Here is an 18,913-nt window from a genome sequence, read left to right on the forward strand (position 1 = left end):
TCAGGAAAATCTCATGGAGCATGTTTGCAGAGTGCATGTATGGTGAATTGGTGATTCCTTCACCAAACTGGTTCCTAGCATTTTAGTTTATGTTCCATTGCTCCAACTGAGTCGGTCAGGATTAATATGAATCAAAAAGTGAAAGTTTCTTTCGTTCACAATGACTTCAACAAACTACCAAGTACATTTCACGAATAAATAAAAACATAAAATAAAAGGCAAACACTGAGCAAATTTTGAACAATGTCAACAAAAAAGCTGAAATGTCAGTCTCTTATGTTCTATACAACCAATGTGGAAAATGGTGCTTAAATGTATAGTATAGCCATTTGAACTTCTCTCTTCTTAGGAGGTTAAGGGGAGATTTAGTAGTACATTGCTTATCACAAACCCAGGGTCAAAGGGCCAAATCCCCTTTAAAAGCCAAGGACAAGTAGCCCTTTCCATATGAGCTTCCCAAGGGCTGCTATCTCTACAAAATTTAGAAAAGAGAGAGGCCACAAATACATGAATTGCATATTTCATTTGCAAGTTCTTCATTCACATCTCTACACGTATATAATCCGAGGTTCTTGGTTTTGCTTTCTACATCTTACTTTCTTTTTTTCATAAGAACAAATAGGCACAATACATTTTCGACATCATCTTTTGCTGGAAGCAAATGGCACTCAAAAGCACTATATAGGATTAAAAGACAAACTAATAGTTTGCTCTACAACCCTGCCATTAACTCATAAAGAGAGCGGCAAAACTCCCCTTTCACAAGCACCCAACACTCAGCACACAGACATCAGACATCAGAAGCACACGAAACTGAACAACTCAATAATCATATGTGGGGGAAGGAGACTTATTTTTTAAGCTGTTATGTTGACTGCAATTGGCTTCCCTCTGCCCATGGAAAACCCTCTGGTTCCATCAGGCATACGAGGTCCAGGAGGCTGCTGCTTTGCTACAACAGGGTGCTCGCCGTTCATAAAATTGTTCACAGGGGGGGACCCCACGTGGTGCCCCCTATTATTCTGATGATGACCCCTTCCACGACCCTTTCCGCGACCCCGATTCCGGCTCTTTTTTTGCCCACCATCTTTTTCCAAGCTTTGCTCTTCTCCCTGTTCAATGCCAATAAGCTCTAATCATCAGCTTCTAAAAGAAAATGAGTAATAAACTACTCCGGATGTATCTTGGCATCTTAGTAGACAGGATAGGCCCAAAAGGCCAGATAAAAGACTTTATGAACACACCAGCAAGATACGGAAAATTCAAATGGAAAAGAAAGAGGTAACATTGGACAAAAATAAAAATTAGTAAAATCCCATGTGTCAATTAGATTTCACAGAGTGATTATTCCAATTCCATTGCCATGCCCAACTTGATCAGTTATCAAAACAAGACCATGGATTTGGTGCATTTGAGACATCCAAAAACATAAAGCAGACTAAAGAATGCTTAAACAAAAGTGGAATCACTGGTGACATGCACACAAGTTTAGCTCTGAGATAAAGTGATAAAAATCAAACTATGCACCAAAAGAACAATAATGATTTCTAGTAGCAGCATTCGAGAACTTGCCATTAAAAATTGGGAAGTAAATATAGATAGAAAAATTCTAGGAGTGCGTAAAATTTATTTATATCTAACAGTATGACAGACGAAGTACTTCCTCGGTTTTATACTATAGAGTTCCCATATTAAGGAGCTGAGCTCTTATATTAAAAGAAAATATAGAGTATTTCATATCAATTGATTACTATATCCTTGGTTTTATGCACTTCATATTCACCAACTAGTCATGACTCTCATGAGAAGAAAAAAGAAGGACAAACAAGGAAGCATATTGGAGAATGCGTGAAACACTGAAAAACTCATATGTCCTTTATTTTAAAATGGAGGAAGCATTTCAAGATAAAATGGACTTTAGAAATGACCTCATGAATTTTAGAAAGTCCGGAAACCAATATACCCAACCTTACCACTGCGCTAATATTAACTAACTTTATAAAAATGATGCTCCCTCGGATTCCCAAAGACCTTTCTTGTTACTGTACAAATAGACACCAAAGGATAAAAGAGAGGATTTTCTTTGCCAACATTGGATTAAAGCAAAATAAGGAAGATCTTTGAAAAACACACTTTAAACGGAAAGTAGGAATTCAAGGAAAGGTCTTTAAAAAACGGAGGCAGTATAATGAAGGTATTTTTTGACAAAATTCTAACGATAAAATTTGAACTGATAAAGCAATGTAATTATTCAAAGTACATCATGAATTTTGAGAGAAAATAAAAGGACACTCTCAAGGAAGTCGAAAAGAAGAAACAGCTTCTTTTTGTCTAGGTAATGCCAACGACAAGAACACATACCTGCTCATAAGCTTGGACATCAGACTGTTTGGAAAGGTTTTCTGATTGTTTCTCATTCTGGTTCTGCTCAGATGTGGATACATCCTCTTCTTCACATGTCACTTCACCTTCATTCCCAGATTTCTTTCCTCGTGCTGGTGCAGCCTTAGACTGACAACCGCAAAAAGTACAAAAATTAGTATCAGAAAACCAGGAAACTAACATAAAATATAGCACTAAAATCACAGGGAGACATCTATTATTTTAAAGTTTAATATACCTCTTCCATGCTGAAAAACAGAAGGCAACAAATGTTGTAAATTAAAAGTTTGCATCTTTTAAATGGATAATCGTACATAAAATATGTGAATCGTCTTGTTTTTACAGCATAACATACTGGAAAACATGGTTTTCTTTTTACAGGTGGCCGTCAGGGCTCAGGTGTTATCCGAGTCCATCAAGTAACTACTCCTATTCCATATTGTTCTTGCCACTCATTGTAGCTCCAAAGACCAAGAAAAAAAGTGAAATGTAGGTCCTCGTTTTGCACTTTTGTATCGGGGAGATAAATTGTTTTCATGAGGACAAATTTTTTTTTTTTTCCAAACTAGGAATAAAAGTAAAAGACGGAAAAATTATGGAACGGAAATACAAATCTGTAGCTGCTTAGCAGTATAACAGCCAGACTCTTTCACTCACAGAGCTTCCCTCAAGCACGCAATTGATAATTTTACTCTGTAACATAATCAGGCATTAAAGTACAACCCATAATGTGTTCTTCTAAGCCTAGGATCTGCACCCTTCCAGAACACATTTTTCAGAGGAATCTTTTTAAAAAAAAAAAAAAGGTATTGTGAAACATATACCCCGGGCTTAAGCAGTGAGCGAACTCTTAAGCCATTCCTCCAGTTACCCTCATCATTCAGCTCAGCAATCTGCAAAAAGTAAATAGTTTATTTCCTTACAAGCAACTGTAGAAAGTGAAGGAAAAGGCGGGTTTTCTCCATGAGAAAAAACCTGGAAGGTGACCAGATTTCATACCGCTTTCTCAGCCAGCTCAACTGATTCGTATTCCACAAACGCATGCAACTATACAGCAGAAACAAAATCGTCAATCACAATAACAGCCACTATAGCGCACCAGATCTGAGAAAATGACAGGTTAACAATGTGACCAGTAACTTTCATTGAACACATTTCAAATCTTATGCACTTTACAATGTTCAATTGATGCCACAGTCCACAGATTAGATCTACTCACTTTATTTACCTTTAATAGTTCAGAATAAAATCCGTATTATAGTATTTCTGATGTAAGATCCCTACCCAGTTTATTCTGGTATTTCTTTTATATCTATATTTATCAGTGCCTCTGGTTGGAGGGGATTAAGGGATCCGAAAGAGCATTCGACAAGTAATAGTATCAGTCACAAGGTAACTTGAAAAGCTGAAATCTCAGAATAAAGGCTTACATATACCCCAAAAACGTTTTTTAAAAAATGAAGAGAAATGGAAATCACGGTAAGCGTAGATTGCATTGAAATATACCTTGTTGCAGTAGAGCATATTATCAGTTTTTGACGGCCTAGATGCAGAGGAAGTACCATTGTTGGAAGGTTGGGGCTGACAGGTACGAATACTCTTCACACTGGAGAAAGAGGAAAAAGTTCAATTAGATTCTAGACACATTTACTTTACCTACTATCCTCCTCTCCAAATTATCACTATTTCACTCATGTTCTCTACTAGTCTTGCTAGTTAGGAGAAACCGAGAAAGATGGTTTAACTGACTTGGTATTACTGATGTGTTATGATTTACTCCATAGTTGTATTATTATTTTAATTTACAAAGTACTTACTTCCATACAAAAACATATTTATTGATACTGCAGAAACAAAAGTACATTCAGGAGGAAAAGGTGTCCTAACAAAGTAACAAGTCACAACAGATTATAGAAAACAAAAAATATTAATCAGCCCAATTCCCTTGTCTCTCCGATAAAGTTTATTTGGAAAACCCCAGCCACCTTAGCCCATAAAGAAGCTAACAAGGTGACTTTATCCTATAACAAGCTAATCCGTAACCATTAAGCGTACTTGAAGGCCCAAGTCTCGTCGTACATCGCAATAAGTCTCAGCATGCCAATTCACAATGAAGGAAAACACGTAACAAACAAATATTTGGTGAGATAGCCAAGCTCGGCCTCCATTTTTGGAAAAAATATAGGTTGCATTCATCATTTGATCCGTCCCAAAACTAATAGTCCACAGAACTCTCTCACCTTAAAGAAACCTTTGCCTTCCAGATGATGGTTGCTAATGGGAGGGACACATTTTTTTTTTGGGTGTAGTCAAATAAGTTAGGAAAGATTTGCAAGAAAAAGCTCCTAAAGAATCTCCCATCCGCACTTTAGAATCCTCCATATTTTATCACTTAATTTCATAAATTCCACAGAGATGTGTACTCCTGAAGTCTACCTCTTGGTATGGTGGGCCTCCTAAGTACCATGCATTGCAGCAGTTAACCCAACACAGCCGCGTAATGTAGAGCATATAAATCCCAAAGTGTGTCATTAACGGGATTCTAACAGAGGTATCATTTCCTCCAGTACGGTAAGAAATATCTGAACACCTGATTTAAAGTTTAAAAAAAAACAAAAAAACCAGTACCTCCCCACAGCCGAAAAAACCTTCATAAGTTTCTGGTGACAATGATCGTCAGGTAAATTCTCAGCCACGATAATTCGAGCCTAAACATGAATGCAAATAGGTCAGAATCATTGGATGTCAAAGAACCTACAGAAGTCTAGACATTAAAGCCGTACTTGCAGCTCTTCCATATCAGACCCAGTTAGAGGATGCAAGCGCTTCACTTTCTTCCCATCTTCACTAACTACCTGAGAATACAGACAGCCAAGAAAGATTAGTATGATCGATAATAAACAGGATGGGTTAGAATACAAAATACAACTGAAGAAAACAAAGAGAGTAAATTATCAAGACAAATGCGGGCTTACAAGCTTTGTTGAATTCCTTAGTATAGCTGCAAGCTGAGAATTACTGTTTATGAGAGCCTTAATCTTCTTAAAAGACGCAACCACAGATATCGGCACTACATATGGATTGTAACCAGGAAAATGTCAGGAGAGCAGGATACTTCATAGAGGCAAAAAGATAAATAAAAGGGAAAAAAGAACATCTAGGGAAATTCTACAACACATGAGCAACAAAAGATTGACATTCATCATAATAAGAACAACTTATTGAAGTTGGTAAACAGTGTGGACTGTGGAGAGGCTGTAAAGTCCGCGGTCCAACAAACCTAAACACTCAATGTTAGCAATTACAGAATTGGAGTCATATCAACACCTATGCATGTATACCAGATAACGGCCCGAAAAGAAAAGACGGACATTGTTTACAAGTTAAAACATCTGAAAAAATAGGGTAGTCATTGTAATGTAATATTCATGCCACGTGGCAACTTATGGTTGGTTTTCGCATTTCTCATTCTAGTTGTTCCCTACATATATGCTAGAAGGGACGTGGAGGATATTTTTTTTTGCATATTTTTAATCTGCATGTGCTTATTTTTATAACAAAATTGTGCAACATTCTCATCAGATGCATTTATTTATTAACAAAATGTGCACCTTTTTTTTTATCAAGCTAACTTTTATTTAACAAGAGGTTAATTCAGTAAAACAATAAATATACACACACATATATATATTGGGCTCAAAAATGCACATCTTCGGTTCAAATATTTACATGCGTTTGGATCTCTCTTATAAAACAGATAATTAAAAGGTACCACGGTCATACCGAATCCTTCGGAATCCTTGTTGATGAACCTTATTAAATGATCAGTAGTAGCCAGGTTCACATCACTGAAGTAATACTCCACCTAAAAATGTGCTTTTTTGTTAGACTGTGAAGAACCAAACAAAAAAATGTGCTACAGGCTGCTTATAACAAGGAAATTTATTTAGAAGAAAAATAACATAACCTACAAGAGAGTTAAGACTACTCATAGCATAAGAATTAAGTACTTGCAAGTTGGCATAAGCGCAAATGGTGACAAAAGGGTTGTGCACATCCCTCTATAGTACCAGTGAGGCAGTGACTCTTAAATGGACATATCCCTCCTTTCATTCAGTTTAGTACCCCTTACTTGAAAACATTAGTTTGCTGTTACTCTCTATTCAGTGACATAGTAGCTGTACATATGAATAAAATATCGTCTAATAGGGTAACTACTACCAATCAAAGTATAACTAACCATCTTTGCTACTCATCAATGGTTGAGAAAAAGGTCAATAAGCTATCCCGTAACAACTTTTTTATATATACAAGTAACAAATTATAGTAGAAAGATACCAAGAGGCAAGAGGGTATCACCCACTACAAAAAGCGGGCTAGAAAAGAAGGCCTATGCCGTAGAGGCCTAGAGCTATTGAAGAGCCATTTATCTAAACAAAAATAAAATGTCAAGTAAAACACAAAATTCAAAAGGAGACTTCAGCTACACAAAATCCTCAGCAACTGGAACTTGAACTTATACTCCAACTACCATGTAACAAACTAACAACGTGGCTATAAAATAATCAAACGTAAAAATAAGTTGAAAAAAAACAAAAAGAATAGCCTCAAAAACAGAACATAAAACCTTGACACCGGGTAATACAATAGCCTCCAAAAAATGTCGGATAACACTTTGACGGCAGCAATACAATAGCCTCAAAAACAAAACTTCAAACCTTGACACGAGTAACCTCAAAATTGCATTAGCTTGTTTCTTTCTTCTAAGTGCAGCTTCCCCATATTAGAAATCCAGCATTTCTTCTTGTTTCTTTTCCAATCCACAAAAACATCCTTTGTGTAAAAAGATTGCACCCAACAGCCAATTTATCCCAAACAAGGCTGATGATTAGGGCCAAAGAAAAAAAAATCCATGGAGAGAAGAGTTATGATGATTAAAGAACTCTTCTTGTTTCTTATCTGACCAAAAAAGATATTATCGCTAGTTTCATCAGAATTCAAGTATTGCAAGTGCAGTTTCCTTCATCTTCCTACCAGCCTTTTCCCACCAAAACAAAATATATACAGGAATGAAGTCACATTCTTCAAGATAAGTAAGAGAACCATACCACCCCCTAAAATACAAAGAATAATATAGTCACGTTTTTTAGGACACCTTGTCCTCTTGTTGTACTTCTCATAAGAAAATACTACGCACAGAAGGTAGTGGAATGATGTAACTACCTCATTCTCAAGACTTGGACAATAGTTGAAACATCAAACATTTCCCCTCTCTCTTATGCTATTTCTTTCCATTTCTAATGCTCAAAACCTATTCAAAACCAACCCATATCATGCTAACTAGATCCAAACAAATTTATACCACACTTACCTCCAAGCAACATTGTCTCATGGTCAATGCCCTTTCAACCTCGTAATACAATGCTCTTTAAGATTACTTGATCAGCTTCTCACATAAGCTTCGATGATGTGTGTGTCAAGCCTCAAGCCTATATAACTCCCACTTGACAACTCGGGTGACTTTGGAATAAGATCCCATATTGTTACCAAGTGTGCAAACCCTAAATATTCCTATATTGAGTTAGACTTCACGCATTCCAGACTATTAGACATCGGCAAACATGCTTTGCCACAAATTGCAATAAAGCAAGACGAAGATCCATTCTTGATCACAGGCTTCTCCTATCACATATATGCATATTTTCTACATGCTTTATCAACTTGCATTTCTTTAATGCATTGCAATACTGAATAATATCCAATAGCTCCCTTATCAATTATTTTTTATTACAACTTTTACCTAATTTTGACAATGGGAATTCCTTTGGTTTTAAAAGATAAAAAATTACATTATCCCTTGTGGATATCTTCTATACTTAAAATATAAAAACTCAACAAAACTCTTCTTAATCCGAAAAATTAGATAAAGTGGTATTTAAAAAAAAACTTTTTGCCATATTGGTATAAAAAAACCGCCAAACATATTGGTAAATTCAAAATTGGGTGCTTGAGTTGCTTGCTTTCATTTCCTATGTCCAACTGGTGGTAACTACACTTCACTTTTTTTCCTTTTCCCCCATTCTCCCTCCTCTCACGACTAGAAAATTTATTTTCATTCATTTGTTCCACAAGACCCTACCAATTATCCACCCTCACTAATTGTGTTTATGCATGGAAAAGACTCTTGAGCCTACAACCAAACAGTCCCTCCTCAGACAGACGATTTCACCATCACGAAACCTATCTAACACAACCGTTAGCCAAACTCCTAAAGACCAACGCTCCCCCTTTGAGCATGGGTCAATTGGATGAATTTCTCAAGGAAGATGTAGCAATGAAGACCTTCCCTGATATTGATTTTTTTACATCAATGACAACACCACAAAAATAACCAGCCCAGCAGCCCTAAACCATCACCCATGATATCCTGTAGGCTGCTCAATGAATCAACTGCAACAGTATTTAATAACAGAAGCGACATCATCTCCTGGCCCTCTTTCCCGTCTTCTTCCATAGTTTTATTTACAAAGTAAGATTTACCGAAATTATAATAATGAATGTAGTACTGGACTACTGGTGGTGTTGTGTAGATGTAGCTTTTATTACTGCAATTGTGAGGGTGGAGAAATGGAAATTGTAAAGTTTAGTAGTCATAAGTTGGACAAAAATAGGAAAAATATGCACGATATTGTTGTACATTTCAAGTGAAATTTACGAACCAAAAATGAGACTATGTGGCTCTCATTACATCAAATACCAATGTTATTGACAATTTTTTTATACCAATATGGCAAAAAGATGTGTTTTTAGTATATCAAATATCTAACAAAGCTAAAATAGACAAGGTGCAATAGAAAGCCTACTGGTTGATCCGAGATAAATCTAATCAACCAACACAAGTTGACTTGTGGACCAAGTGGCATTGGTCCATGCAATCCTGCTCAAAACCCACACCAAAGTAAGCTTTCTAACGATTCAACCTTGCGCAATATGAGCGCTGAACTATATGAATGTCCCTACCCAAAGAAGCACAGAAGTTATGCCAACTCTTCAACAACTATGTCTATCCACAATCCACCTATGTTTGTATAAATCTACCATACTAACATACTTTTGCCTCATAAATATCTCACCTAATCGAACATAAACCAAGTGTCGGTACCAAGAAAAATTCAAGCCAGCCATAGCTACATGTAACACTACTTGAGCCCATACCTGAACTTATGATTCTCATGATCTTGCATGGTCACACTTATATTTTCAAGAATAAATCAGCATCCAATGAACCAACCCATGAGCACAAACCACGTGCACACAATCGTCCAATACGAAGGCCCTTTACCCAGAAGGCAGTGCTTATCAAATAATCTCTTCTCACAAAAGCTACATAGATCACCTACAACCTTCAAAACTTGAGCAACACCCGCCTTGTAATATCTCAAGGCTCTAACACAAATCCACATAAGCTAAGCATATTTGGTGCCATCCAGAAGGGCTCTCGTCTATTAGGGGAGGGGAATTCTAGAAGGTCATCAACTCCAAGTTAGCAGACTTGGCACTTAACAAAATACTATCAAAGTAAAGTTGATCAACTACAAATTAGCACTTAACAAATACTACCAAAATAAAGTTGATCTTGGTCTCAGGTTCAGCCCTTAACTAAAATACACTAAAATCCCATACCACTTTGGGACTCTTTGGCCCGAACCCGACCCCTATTATTCTATACCAAGTTCACCAGCTCTATACCAAAACCATAACATACATATGGCTAATTGCGGAATGCAGACCTGATGTCATCTTCTACAAATGCAACAAGCCTGCTCAATTTTACGGAAGCCACTTAACCAACATCGCGTAAGAAAAAATGAATGAACTGAATAGGGTAATGAGTTAAATGCCTAAATCTATACAAAAAGTCTTTGGAGCTTTTTACACATTGAAATTATAGAATATAATCTACAATTGGCAATCATACTCCCTCCAACACATTAAATATTTCCCATAGAGAAGCATCGATCGATAGAATTGAGAATGAGAATATATCATTGCCAAGGAAGTCCATTGTTTGTCTATTTTTGGAGACCACCACAAATTTCCAAGACTATTCTCCTAACGATGCTTGTGCACAATTGTAGCATACACCCATGGCATTCGTACTCACACATAACATGTGCCCAGCCCAAACATTGTCGTGTGGAACTTTGGTACCTACGCTAGTATGTCTATATTTGCTAGTTATATACAGAGTAACAAAAAATATTGCAGCTTGACTTTTTCCACAACAACCTTCTTGCACGTTTAAATTTCTCCGCATCAAAATTTTCTAACCTAGAAGATTTCTAAGCAAGAAAAATGCCGTTAGGTCCTAATTCAATCCACAACACAAGTTAAGGAATCTTCTAGCAAAAAAATCCTCATTTCCACTGATGACCACTAAGTCATTATTGGTGGAAATTTTAATGTTCCCCTTACGAACCCAACTTCATACAAAATTATATGAATGAGTGAACAAGCAAAGCCTCAAATGCCACCCAAAACACGATATCCACATTTTCACAATACTGGAACACAACTGAGAAGCACACTTTTCCTTACCTCAATGTTATGCAAACTGCGCCAGCAGATGACATACATATACCGAACTAATTTACCACAAATCAAGGGAAAGGGGACAAAATTGTGTATGTGAAAGTAGCAAATACATGCCTGATTGATGAGTTTCTGATTGTCGGACAAGCCATTATTATTTTTTGCACCACTATTATTACCCTGTCCATGATCCTTATCCTGCTGCCCCACTCCCTCCTGCTGATCCCCACCGCGATGATGCTTCTGATGATGGTTCCGATGCGAATCATTCCGATGATTATGATGTGGATGATCATGATGATTCTGATTATGATGTTGATGATGATTCTGCTGCTGCTGCTGAGTCTGATGATGGTGATGATTCAAGGGAGGCAAAGGAACCACCGGAAACGGCAAGTTGACCTGCGGCGGAGGCGGCGGAGGATAACCATGAACCAACCCCGGAGGCGGGGAAGGAGACGGAGAAATGATCATCACTCTAGGATCACCACTACAACCAGTAACGGAACTTGGCGGCGAAGGATGAGTCTTCTTCGGCACAAACTCCGGCGCTTTTGCGTTCAGTTTACTAAACGACGAGTTCCGAGACAACGAGCCTGAGTCTTCATCGGCGGAGACGATGGAAACATCGGCCGCGGAGACGGTAGAAGCATCGGCGGCGGATACGGTGGAAGCATCTTCGGTGGAGACGGATTCAACCACCAGCGAATCGTTCAATTGAGGTTGATCTGGGAGTGATGGAGTAGAAACTAGGGTTTTTCCAGAGGTTTCATCCGCCATTGTTAGGGTTTCCGCGGGATTTAGGGGGAGAGAGATTGACTCCCCCTGGAAAAGGGAAAGACGCAAAAATAAAAGAGGAGAGAAAAAGACAATAGAGAGAGAAAATCGGGGCGGAGAAAGATCTCGACACCGTGATAGGGGGTTTTATAAGGAGGAGAGAGAAGACGGCGAAGCTGGAGGAAGGGGTTGAGGGAAGGGGAGTGGAGGTGGGTCCCACTATGGCTTCTAGTGCATTTTTATTTATTTTTTTATTTATTTTGGAGGAAAATGAATAATGGATTAAGTTTGATTTTGATTGGATTGGTGTTGCTTGGATTGATTGGGACAGTATGTTGGGACCCATGAATTTTATTTTTTTTGACAAAGATTAATGTATGAGTGAGAGGGGAGTAGTGATGAATAATAAATCAATGAATGAATCAAAGGAGTACTTGTGTGGTGTGGTGGTTTTATTTGTTTGTCTTAAATAGTGGAGATCACATCACATCTATTTTTTTTTTATGTTGAATTATTCTAATTATTTCTATAATTTATGAGTTTGTATACATCTAGCAAAACTAATTCTACTTTTAAAAACAAGAAATAAAAAAATCTTACTTCAAACGACATTGTTCGAATATAAATTTCGGGGGTGTTTGGTTATAAGAGATTTGGATAAAAACGAGTTTTTTGAGGTGAGTGGTTTAGGGATAAAAACGAGTTTTATAAGAGATTTGGATAAAAACGAGTTTTTCGAATATAAATTTTGGGGGTGTTTGGTTTAATCATTCTAAATAGCTAATGAAAGTGTTTGGTTAAGAGAGGTTTGGAGAGAGTTTTGGGATGAATAAGCTAATTTTAAAAGGCTCAATATAGGGGATATTGCATTAGAGGTTTGAAGAAGTGGTTGTAAACTGGCAATTTTGATTCTTATATTGTCTAAACTTACCACATTTACTAACTTACATCACTTTATGTCAATGTTCTTAATGATAATTTTACACATTAAATATATAGCTAACAGAGCTAATCATCGAACACTTTACACAAACAACTAATTCAACCAATTAGTCAAACCAGCTAATAACAACTAACAACTTGCAAAACCAGCTAACCTCTGACAACTAAATAACTTGAAACGATACGACACAATCAAAAAACTATTCTAATATTTTAAAACATACATTTTGCATGCTTTGTGTCGTGTCATTAATTTATTATTATAAGTTTCCTTTTTTAAATTGTAACACCCCAAATTTCTCTCTTATTAAAAATTAATATCTATACCTATTATTTAAAAACAAAAACCATAAGCCTATAAGTGACATGTGTCCAAACCAACCATAAGTCTATAAGTGACATGTGTCAAAACCTGATAAGTATATTATTTTTTTTAAGAAAAGAGAGATAATGTGATACTTCAACCCAACCTCACTTCATCTTCCCCTGTTTTTCATCCCTGCAATTTATTTTTCAACCTTAATTACATTCAATTTTAAAAAAAATTACATTCAATTTAAATTCATTATATAACCCCAATCTTCTCCCTTCTGTAACCTTCATTCAATAAATTGAATTTCAAAACTAATTACTTCTTTGATTGGTCCGTTTACGGCAAATTAATTTATTAGAACCAATAACCGATGTATAAATAAACGCTGACAATGTCTTTGAATCGGTATAGTGTGTGTATTGGATTCAAAATAGCCATTAACCCACAATATTTATTCACCCTCAAAAACCCCCACTACATAAGTTGGTCATCATAAACAATTCTATAAATCAATGGTTGTACTTCCAAATGAGCATTGAGGGTGAACATACCAACAAAAAATGTGCCTCGAAGAGTTTGCAGATCAGGAAATATGGATTTATATTTCTGTTTGCACATCTGTAATTGCACCATCTACAATATTTCAAGCAAAATGTGTTTTTTTTCTTTGTTGCTATAGAAAATTTGAGGTTTTTAGGTGGGTTCTATTTATAACATTTTGGCTCTTTTTATTAATTTGGTTCTACAATGTAAAGTTTTGTATAATTGAAAAGTTTGATATTTTGTGTTACTATTTGGTGATTTGTTGAACTAGGAGTGTGTACGAAAATGAAATTTCTACCCCTCTCATATTTAAGCTATGAGCTTTTAGGGAGGAGCAAGTGCAAAGATATGATATTTCTTTATTCTATCGTTCTTTTTTTGGTAATTGTGGCCTTGTGGGGAATGTTTGGGTGACCCTAAGGGTTGGCAACCCTTAATATATATGTAACATAAACTAATATATAAGTGTAATTAATTTGAGAGAGAAAGTGTTGTAAGGTAAGTTTCAATACATTTGTAACCAATCCGAATTCAATATGAAAGGATCACCAACCCTTAGGGTCACTCTATCATTGTCCCAGTTTCTTGTCTTGCTAACCATAATATAGAGAAAGATGTGATATTTTACACAAACTTAAGAATCTCATTTTTTGTAATTTATTCTTCCTCCGATCGTTTTTAGATGACACAATTCTTTAGCCATATTTGTCAATGCATGATTTAAAACAATAATATTTTTATTTTATGGATAAGAAAAAATTATAAGAAATTGATATTTAAAAATATTTATTTAGACGAATCTAAAAGATCTCGCATAACTACTCCCTCCGTCCCAAAATTATAGTCTTGTTTCTAATTTTGGCCATCAAGGTCCCCACTTTCTTTTGTACTATATTAATTAAAAATTAATTGAAAACCCCACCCATGTACTATATTCCAATTTCCTATGTACTATATTCTCTTTTCCATGTGATTTATTCCACTTTTTCATCCAACTCAATCATCATTTGTACTTTATTCTACTTTTTCATGTACTGTATTCTATTTTTCTTAAAATCCGTGTTTTTGGTCAAACGAGACTATAATTATGGGACGGAGGGAGTATGCTGCTTATTAAGTATAAATCACAAAATGAAATCAAAGGAGTCAGAAACGGTTGAAAAAATTAGAGGAAGAAAAAATGGGTATAAACCTGCTAATATGTTCTAAAGTTATATTAATGGAGAATATAATGTGATCATTTTGATTTTGTCATACTTGTATCTGATTGTGTGGTTGAATAATTTCAGGAGTTAATTCGTTGCAGGTTTAAATGGACACTATTGTGACTCTAAAACTTTGGCATGTAGGAGTGTTTAAGAATTTTATGAATGAGATTGAAGTATGTGGGGGGTAACGTGAGAACTGTTCCGGTGGATGTAGATGAATTATGTTGGTGGTATCTTATGGAATTAGTATAAAAATTTGGTTACAAGTCCATTGATAATATACTCTATGTTGTTCCAAATACGAGTTAGACAAGGGTTTTAGGCAGGTTTATACTGATACAAAAGCGCTAAAAATTGGTGCTTTAGCTCTTAAATTCAGGTGCATAGACTTATATGTTGTCATGAAGTCGATGTACCAATACATGAACGGTGAACCAATGCCCCAAATCCCTCAACCTACAAAAACTACTACAAATGCTTCTTCTAGACCTAAGCTTGACCCACCTAAAAATGCTACTCCAACAAAAAGGAGAAGTCTAATTAAGAAGGTGAGAAAAACACCAACCACTTCACAAAATGTTGGAGAATCTGGTGCTCATACCACAAACTTTACCCAACATATCCCACCTTCACCTTTAACCAAAACCACACAAATCCCACCACCACAAAAGCTACTAAAACCTGCACAGAAACACCACCTCCACAAAAATACTACCTCCATCTAAAGAACCTCCTACACAAGAAATACCACGTCCACCGAGCCAATCTCATACCACCAACCAAACAAATATTAAGGAATATCATACATGGGTTGATGAAATGTCAAAGAGTCTAACTCCATGGAGGGAGCTAGTTGGTGACAGTGATTTTGAAGATTCCACAAAAGACAAGATCCACTGTATGAGCCCGTTCATGAAGGGTATGATGGAAGTCATTCTGAATCAGGTTATGATTATGAAGAAATATATGATACAGATGAAGTAGATGAACCTTTTAAGGAAGAAAATATAGTAGAAGAAGGTAATAACAGTGATGATGAGTTAAAACAGGCAAGAGAAATGGTTAAGGGTAAGGTCTTTGAGTTAGCTCAACAACTACAAAGAGAAACTGCCGCAGGTAAGTTAAGTGTGAATGAGAAAAGTGGATTTCCCTGTGTGAAGCAACCATTTGGTAATGATGTGTGTGTTAGTGACTATGAGTAGAGTGACGAAGAAATCTTAACTCCATGTGAAAGTGAAGAGGATGATATTAGTGGTAAGAAGAAGAGGGCTAGAGGGTTGTGTGTAAGTGAGTATACAGATTTCTCACAATTTGAGTGGAAAGTGGGCCAAACATTTCCTAGTAGGGAGTCTTTTAAGAAGGCAATATCAAAATTTTCTATATTCCAAGGTAGAAATATGAGTTTTGTGACAAGTAATAAGAGTAGACATCAAAGACTAGAGGTTAGATGTATGTCTGGTTGTCACCGGAACAATACGTTCTCACCTTACACCGACATACTGCAATTCCATTCCTAAAATTCTTAAACACTCCTACATGCCAAAGTTTTAGCATCACAACAGTGTCCATTTAAACCTGCAATGAGTTAACATCTAAATTTTTTTACCCACACAATCATATACAAGTATGAAAAAATCAAACTAATCACATTATATTCGCCATTAATATAACTTTAGAACATATTAGCAAGTTTAAACCCATTTTATCTTCCTCTAATTTCTTCAACCATTTCTGGATGCCCTATAACCACTAGTGGAAAAAACCCCTGTTGCAGCCCCCTTGTTGAGGGGGGCATTTAAAAGCACGCCTCAACAACCCTAAGTCAACGCGGGTCAAAGATTTCAAAGAGATGTCGAGGCGGGCTTTTAATTGTTCGCCTCAAGACAACTCTATTGGGGCGGGCTTTGGTGTTGTACGCTTCAACCGTTTCAAGGTTGTGAAGCGAACATTCTATTGCTCGCTTCAACAGAGTCTCAGCCCGCGAATTTTAAAGCCCAATTAAGTAATACCCAAATGCCCAACTCACCTCCATTATAATTAGGGTTTTTTCTTATTTCCTTGGCCGGCCGTTTTTTCTTCTCTCTCCTTATTTCCTTATATTTTTGTGCTTCAACAGATCCATCTCTCATTATATTTTTTCATAATCATCTCACTTCTCATCTTTTTTTCTTGCGATTTATTTCAAATCACCTTATTTCTCAATTACAATTACAAATTGCGATTTAGATTTACAGATTGTGATTTATTTTTTACAACTCATACATTTACAGATTGCGGTTTATTTTTTCTTGAAAATAACCATGGATTCTTCAACCATCTCATTCCCTGTGGCGTTTTCTCTCCATTTGTGTTTGCGGTTCGTGTTTGCGGTTCACAAAAGATAGAGAAACCAAAGCTTCGAACCATCCTCCCTATTTTCTCGACATGGTGATGCTAACAAGGTCCAATCTCCTTTTCTTTTATTTTTTCAATTTAATTTTTGATTGAATTTGGTTTTTTGCTCTATTTTCTACTTTGTTCATGATTTGGTGATGTTTTGATTTCTTTGCTAATGTCGGCAGTTAACTCGATTTTTTGGTGAAATTTGTTGTTCTGCTTATGGATTGATGGTTGATCTTCAGTTAAAAAGATCCATCTCCAACGTTAGGATCTAGATCTAAATGGGTGAGTTTTGTTTTCTTGTCGGTTTTTTTTCTACTTTTTAAAACATTTCTGGTATATTTTCATGGCAACTGTTTTGTAATTTTTCATCTTATTATTTCATAATTTAAGGATCTTTATTTCTGTTTTATTGTTATTGTTCATTTTTTTTTTGGCAAAATTGTTATTGTTAATTAAATTGTGTCTTACTCGTTTTTTTTTTCTTTGCAGGTTTGTCATGGCTGTGAGATTTGCAAACAAATACATTTTCAATGGAGTTGTCGATTTTCTTAGTTTGGATTTTTCATATATTTGTACTTTGATTTATTCAACTTTGTAAGATAATATAGAAACTCATATGTACTCCGTATTTGATTAATAATAATAAAAAAGTTAAGTATTTCAAGATTTTTGTCTCCAAAACTTTAATAGCATGCGCAAATGTAAACTTTCATAGTATTTTAAGATTTTTGTCTCCAAAAGTATCAATTCGTAATCTGTTGAGGCGGGCAATAGTTGATTTGTGGGTCTGTTATGGGGGGCATTTGTCAAGCCCGCCTCAACAGAGAGTTAATTATTAAGCTTATTTATGGGTCTGTTGTGGGGGGCTTTCAAAAGCCCGCCTCAACAAATATTTTTTTGAGGCGGGCTTGGCCCGCCTCAACATGTCTCTGACCTGTTGAAGCGCCCTCTGTTGAAGCGGGCCATGTTCGCCTCAACAAGCCCGAAATGCCCCCCTCAACAGGGGTTTTTTCCACTAGTGAACGCAATTGGGTTGAGTTTATATGTGATAAAGTACAAATAATTTAGTAGCCACTATACATTGAGAAGCAATTATAGATACATCAATAGTCTATTCTAGATACATCTAAATGAATCCCCAATTTATAACATTGAGTTGCCTCTTCATTGTCTTCTCAAACCAAGCTACAATTTTAGTGATTTCAATTAGTGAACAAAGTAACTCTATAGCTTTGTAACTGAGCTTTAACTTACCAATATACTATATTCTCCAAAAAATTAGAGACAAAAAAGAGTTGGGCTCCTTGTTTCCGAATTACTAGGTCATTCAAATTTATACCATATTATAGTCTTTTCGATTTTAATCCTACGCCATTCCCAAAATTAAGCATTCCCCTTCCCCTATTTCTATAACAATAAAATATTAATTATAAAACCTAAACCAATGCACAAGACTTGACCTTTTTTTCCATTGCAACTCATACACAAAAAACCTCAAATTAGTGATGACAATTGATAATCTAGAAAATCAATAACCAAAAACGAATCATAATTTGTACGAAATTCCCAATAATTAACCCATGATTAAATTTTTAAATTCATCTAATTGAACAAGAAGAGTATATTACCTCAATTTCTTCTTCAATTTTGCATCTTTTCAAGGTTTTCCGATTGCATACACCAAAACAAAAAAATAGAAAAAGTAGTTAGTTTAAAAATCTCAAAAGTTCTTCAAAAGTGGTGGTGTAGCGTTCTCTTTAAGAAATTTTCTCCT

The 18,913-nt window shown here is 35.9% G+C and overlaps 1 protein-coding gene and 1 long non-coding RNA gene across 2 annotated transcripts; one reads left to right on the top strand and one right to left on the bottom strand.

Moving 5' to 3' along the window:
* Nucleotides 1-504: 504 nt before the first annotated feature.
* LOC110794957 (la-related protein 6B) lies at nucleotides 505-11,937 on the bottom strand. The gene is made up of 10 exons (XM_021999932.2): nucleotides 11,092-11,937; nucleotides 6,166-6,247; nucleotides 5,358-5,452; nucleotides 5,166-5,237; nucleotides 5,011-5,090; nucleotides 3,889-3,988; nucleotides 3,382-3,429; nucleotides 3,207-3,275; nucleotides 2,362-2,511; nucleotides 505-1,112 (listed from the first exon to the last, which is right to left on the bottom strand). The coding sequence occupies exons 1-10, from the start codon at nucleotides 11,752-11,754 to the stop codon at nucleotides 858-860; spliced, it is 1,614 nt and encodes a 537-aa protein (XP_021855624.1). The 5' UTR covers nucleotides 11,755-11,937; the 3' UTR covers nucleotides 505-857.
* Nucleotides 11,938-16,886: 4,949 nt separating this feature from the next.
* On the top strand, nucleotides 16,887-17,805 carry LOC130470701 (uncharacterized). The gene is made up of 3 exons (XR_008931426.1): nucleotides 16,887-17,198; nucleotides 17,319-17,421; nucleotides 17,629-17,805. It is a non-coding gene; the product is annotated as an uncharacterized lncRNA (long non-coding RNA).
* Nucleotides 17,806-18,913: the final 1,108 nt, after the last annotated feature.

The sequence above is a fragment of the Spinacia oleracea genome, chromosome 3 (genome assembly GCF_020520425.1).
Source record: "Spinacia oleracea cultivar Varoflay chromosome 3, BTI_SOV_V1, whole genome shotgun sequence".
Classification (NCBI taxonomy): domain Eukaryota; kingdom Viridiplantae; phylum Streptophyta; class Magnoliopsida; order Caryophyllales; family Amaranthaceae; genus Spinacia; species Spinacia oleracea.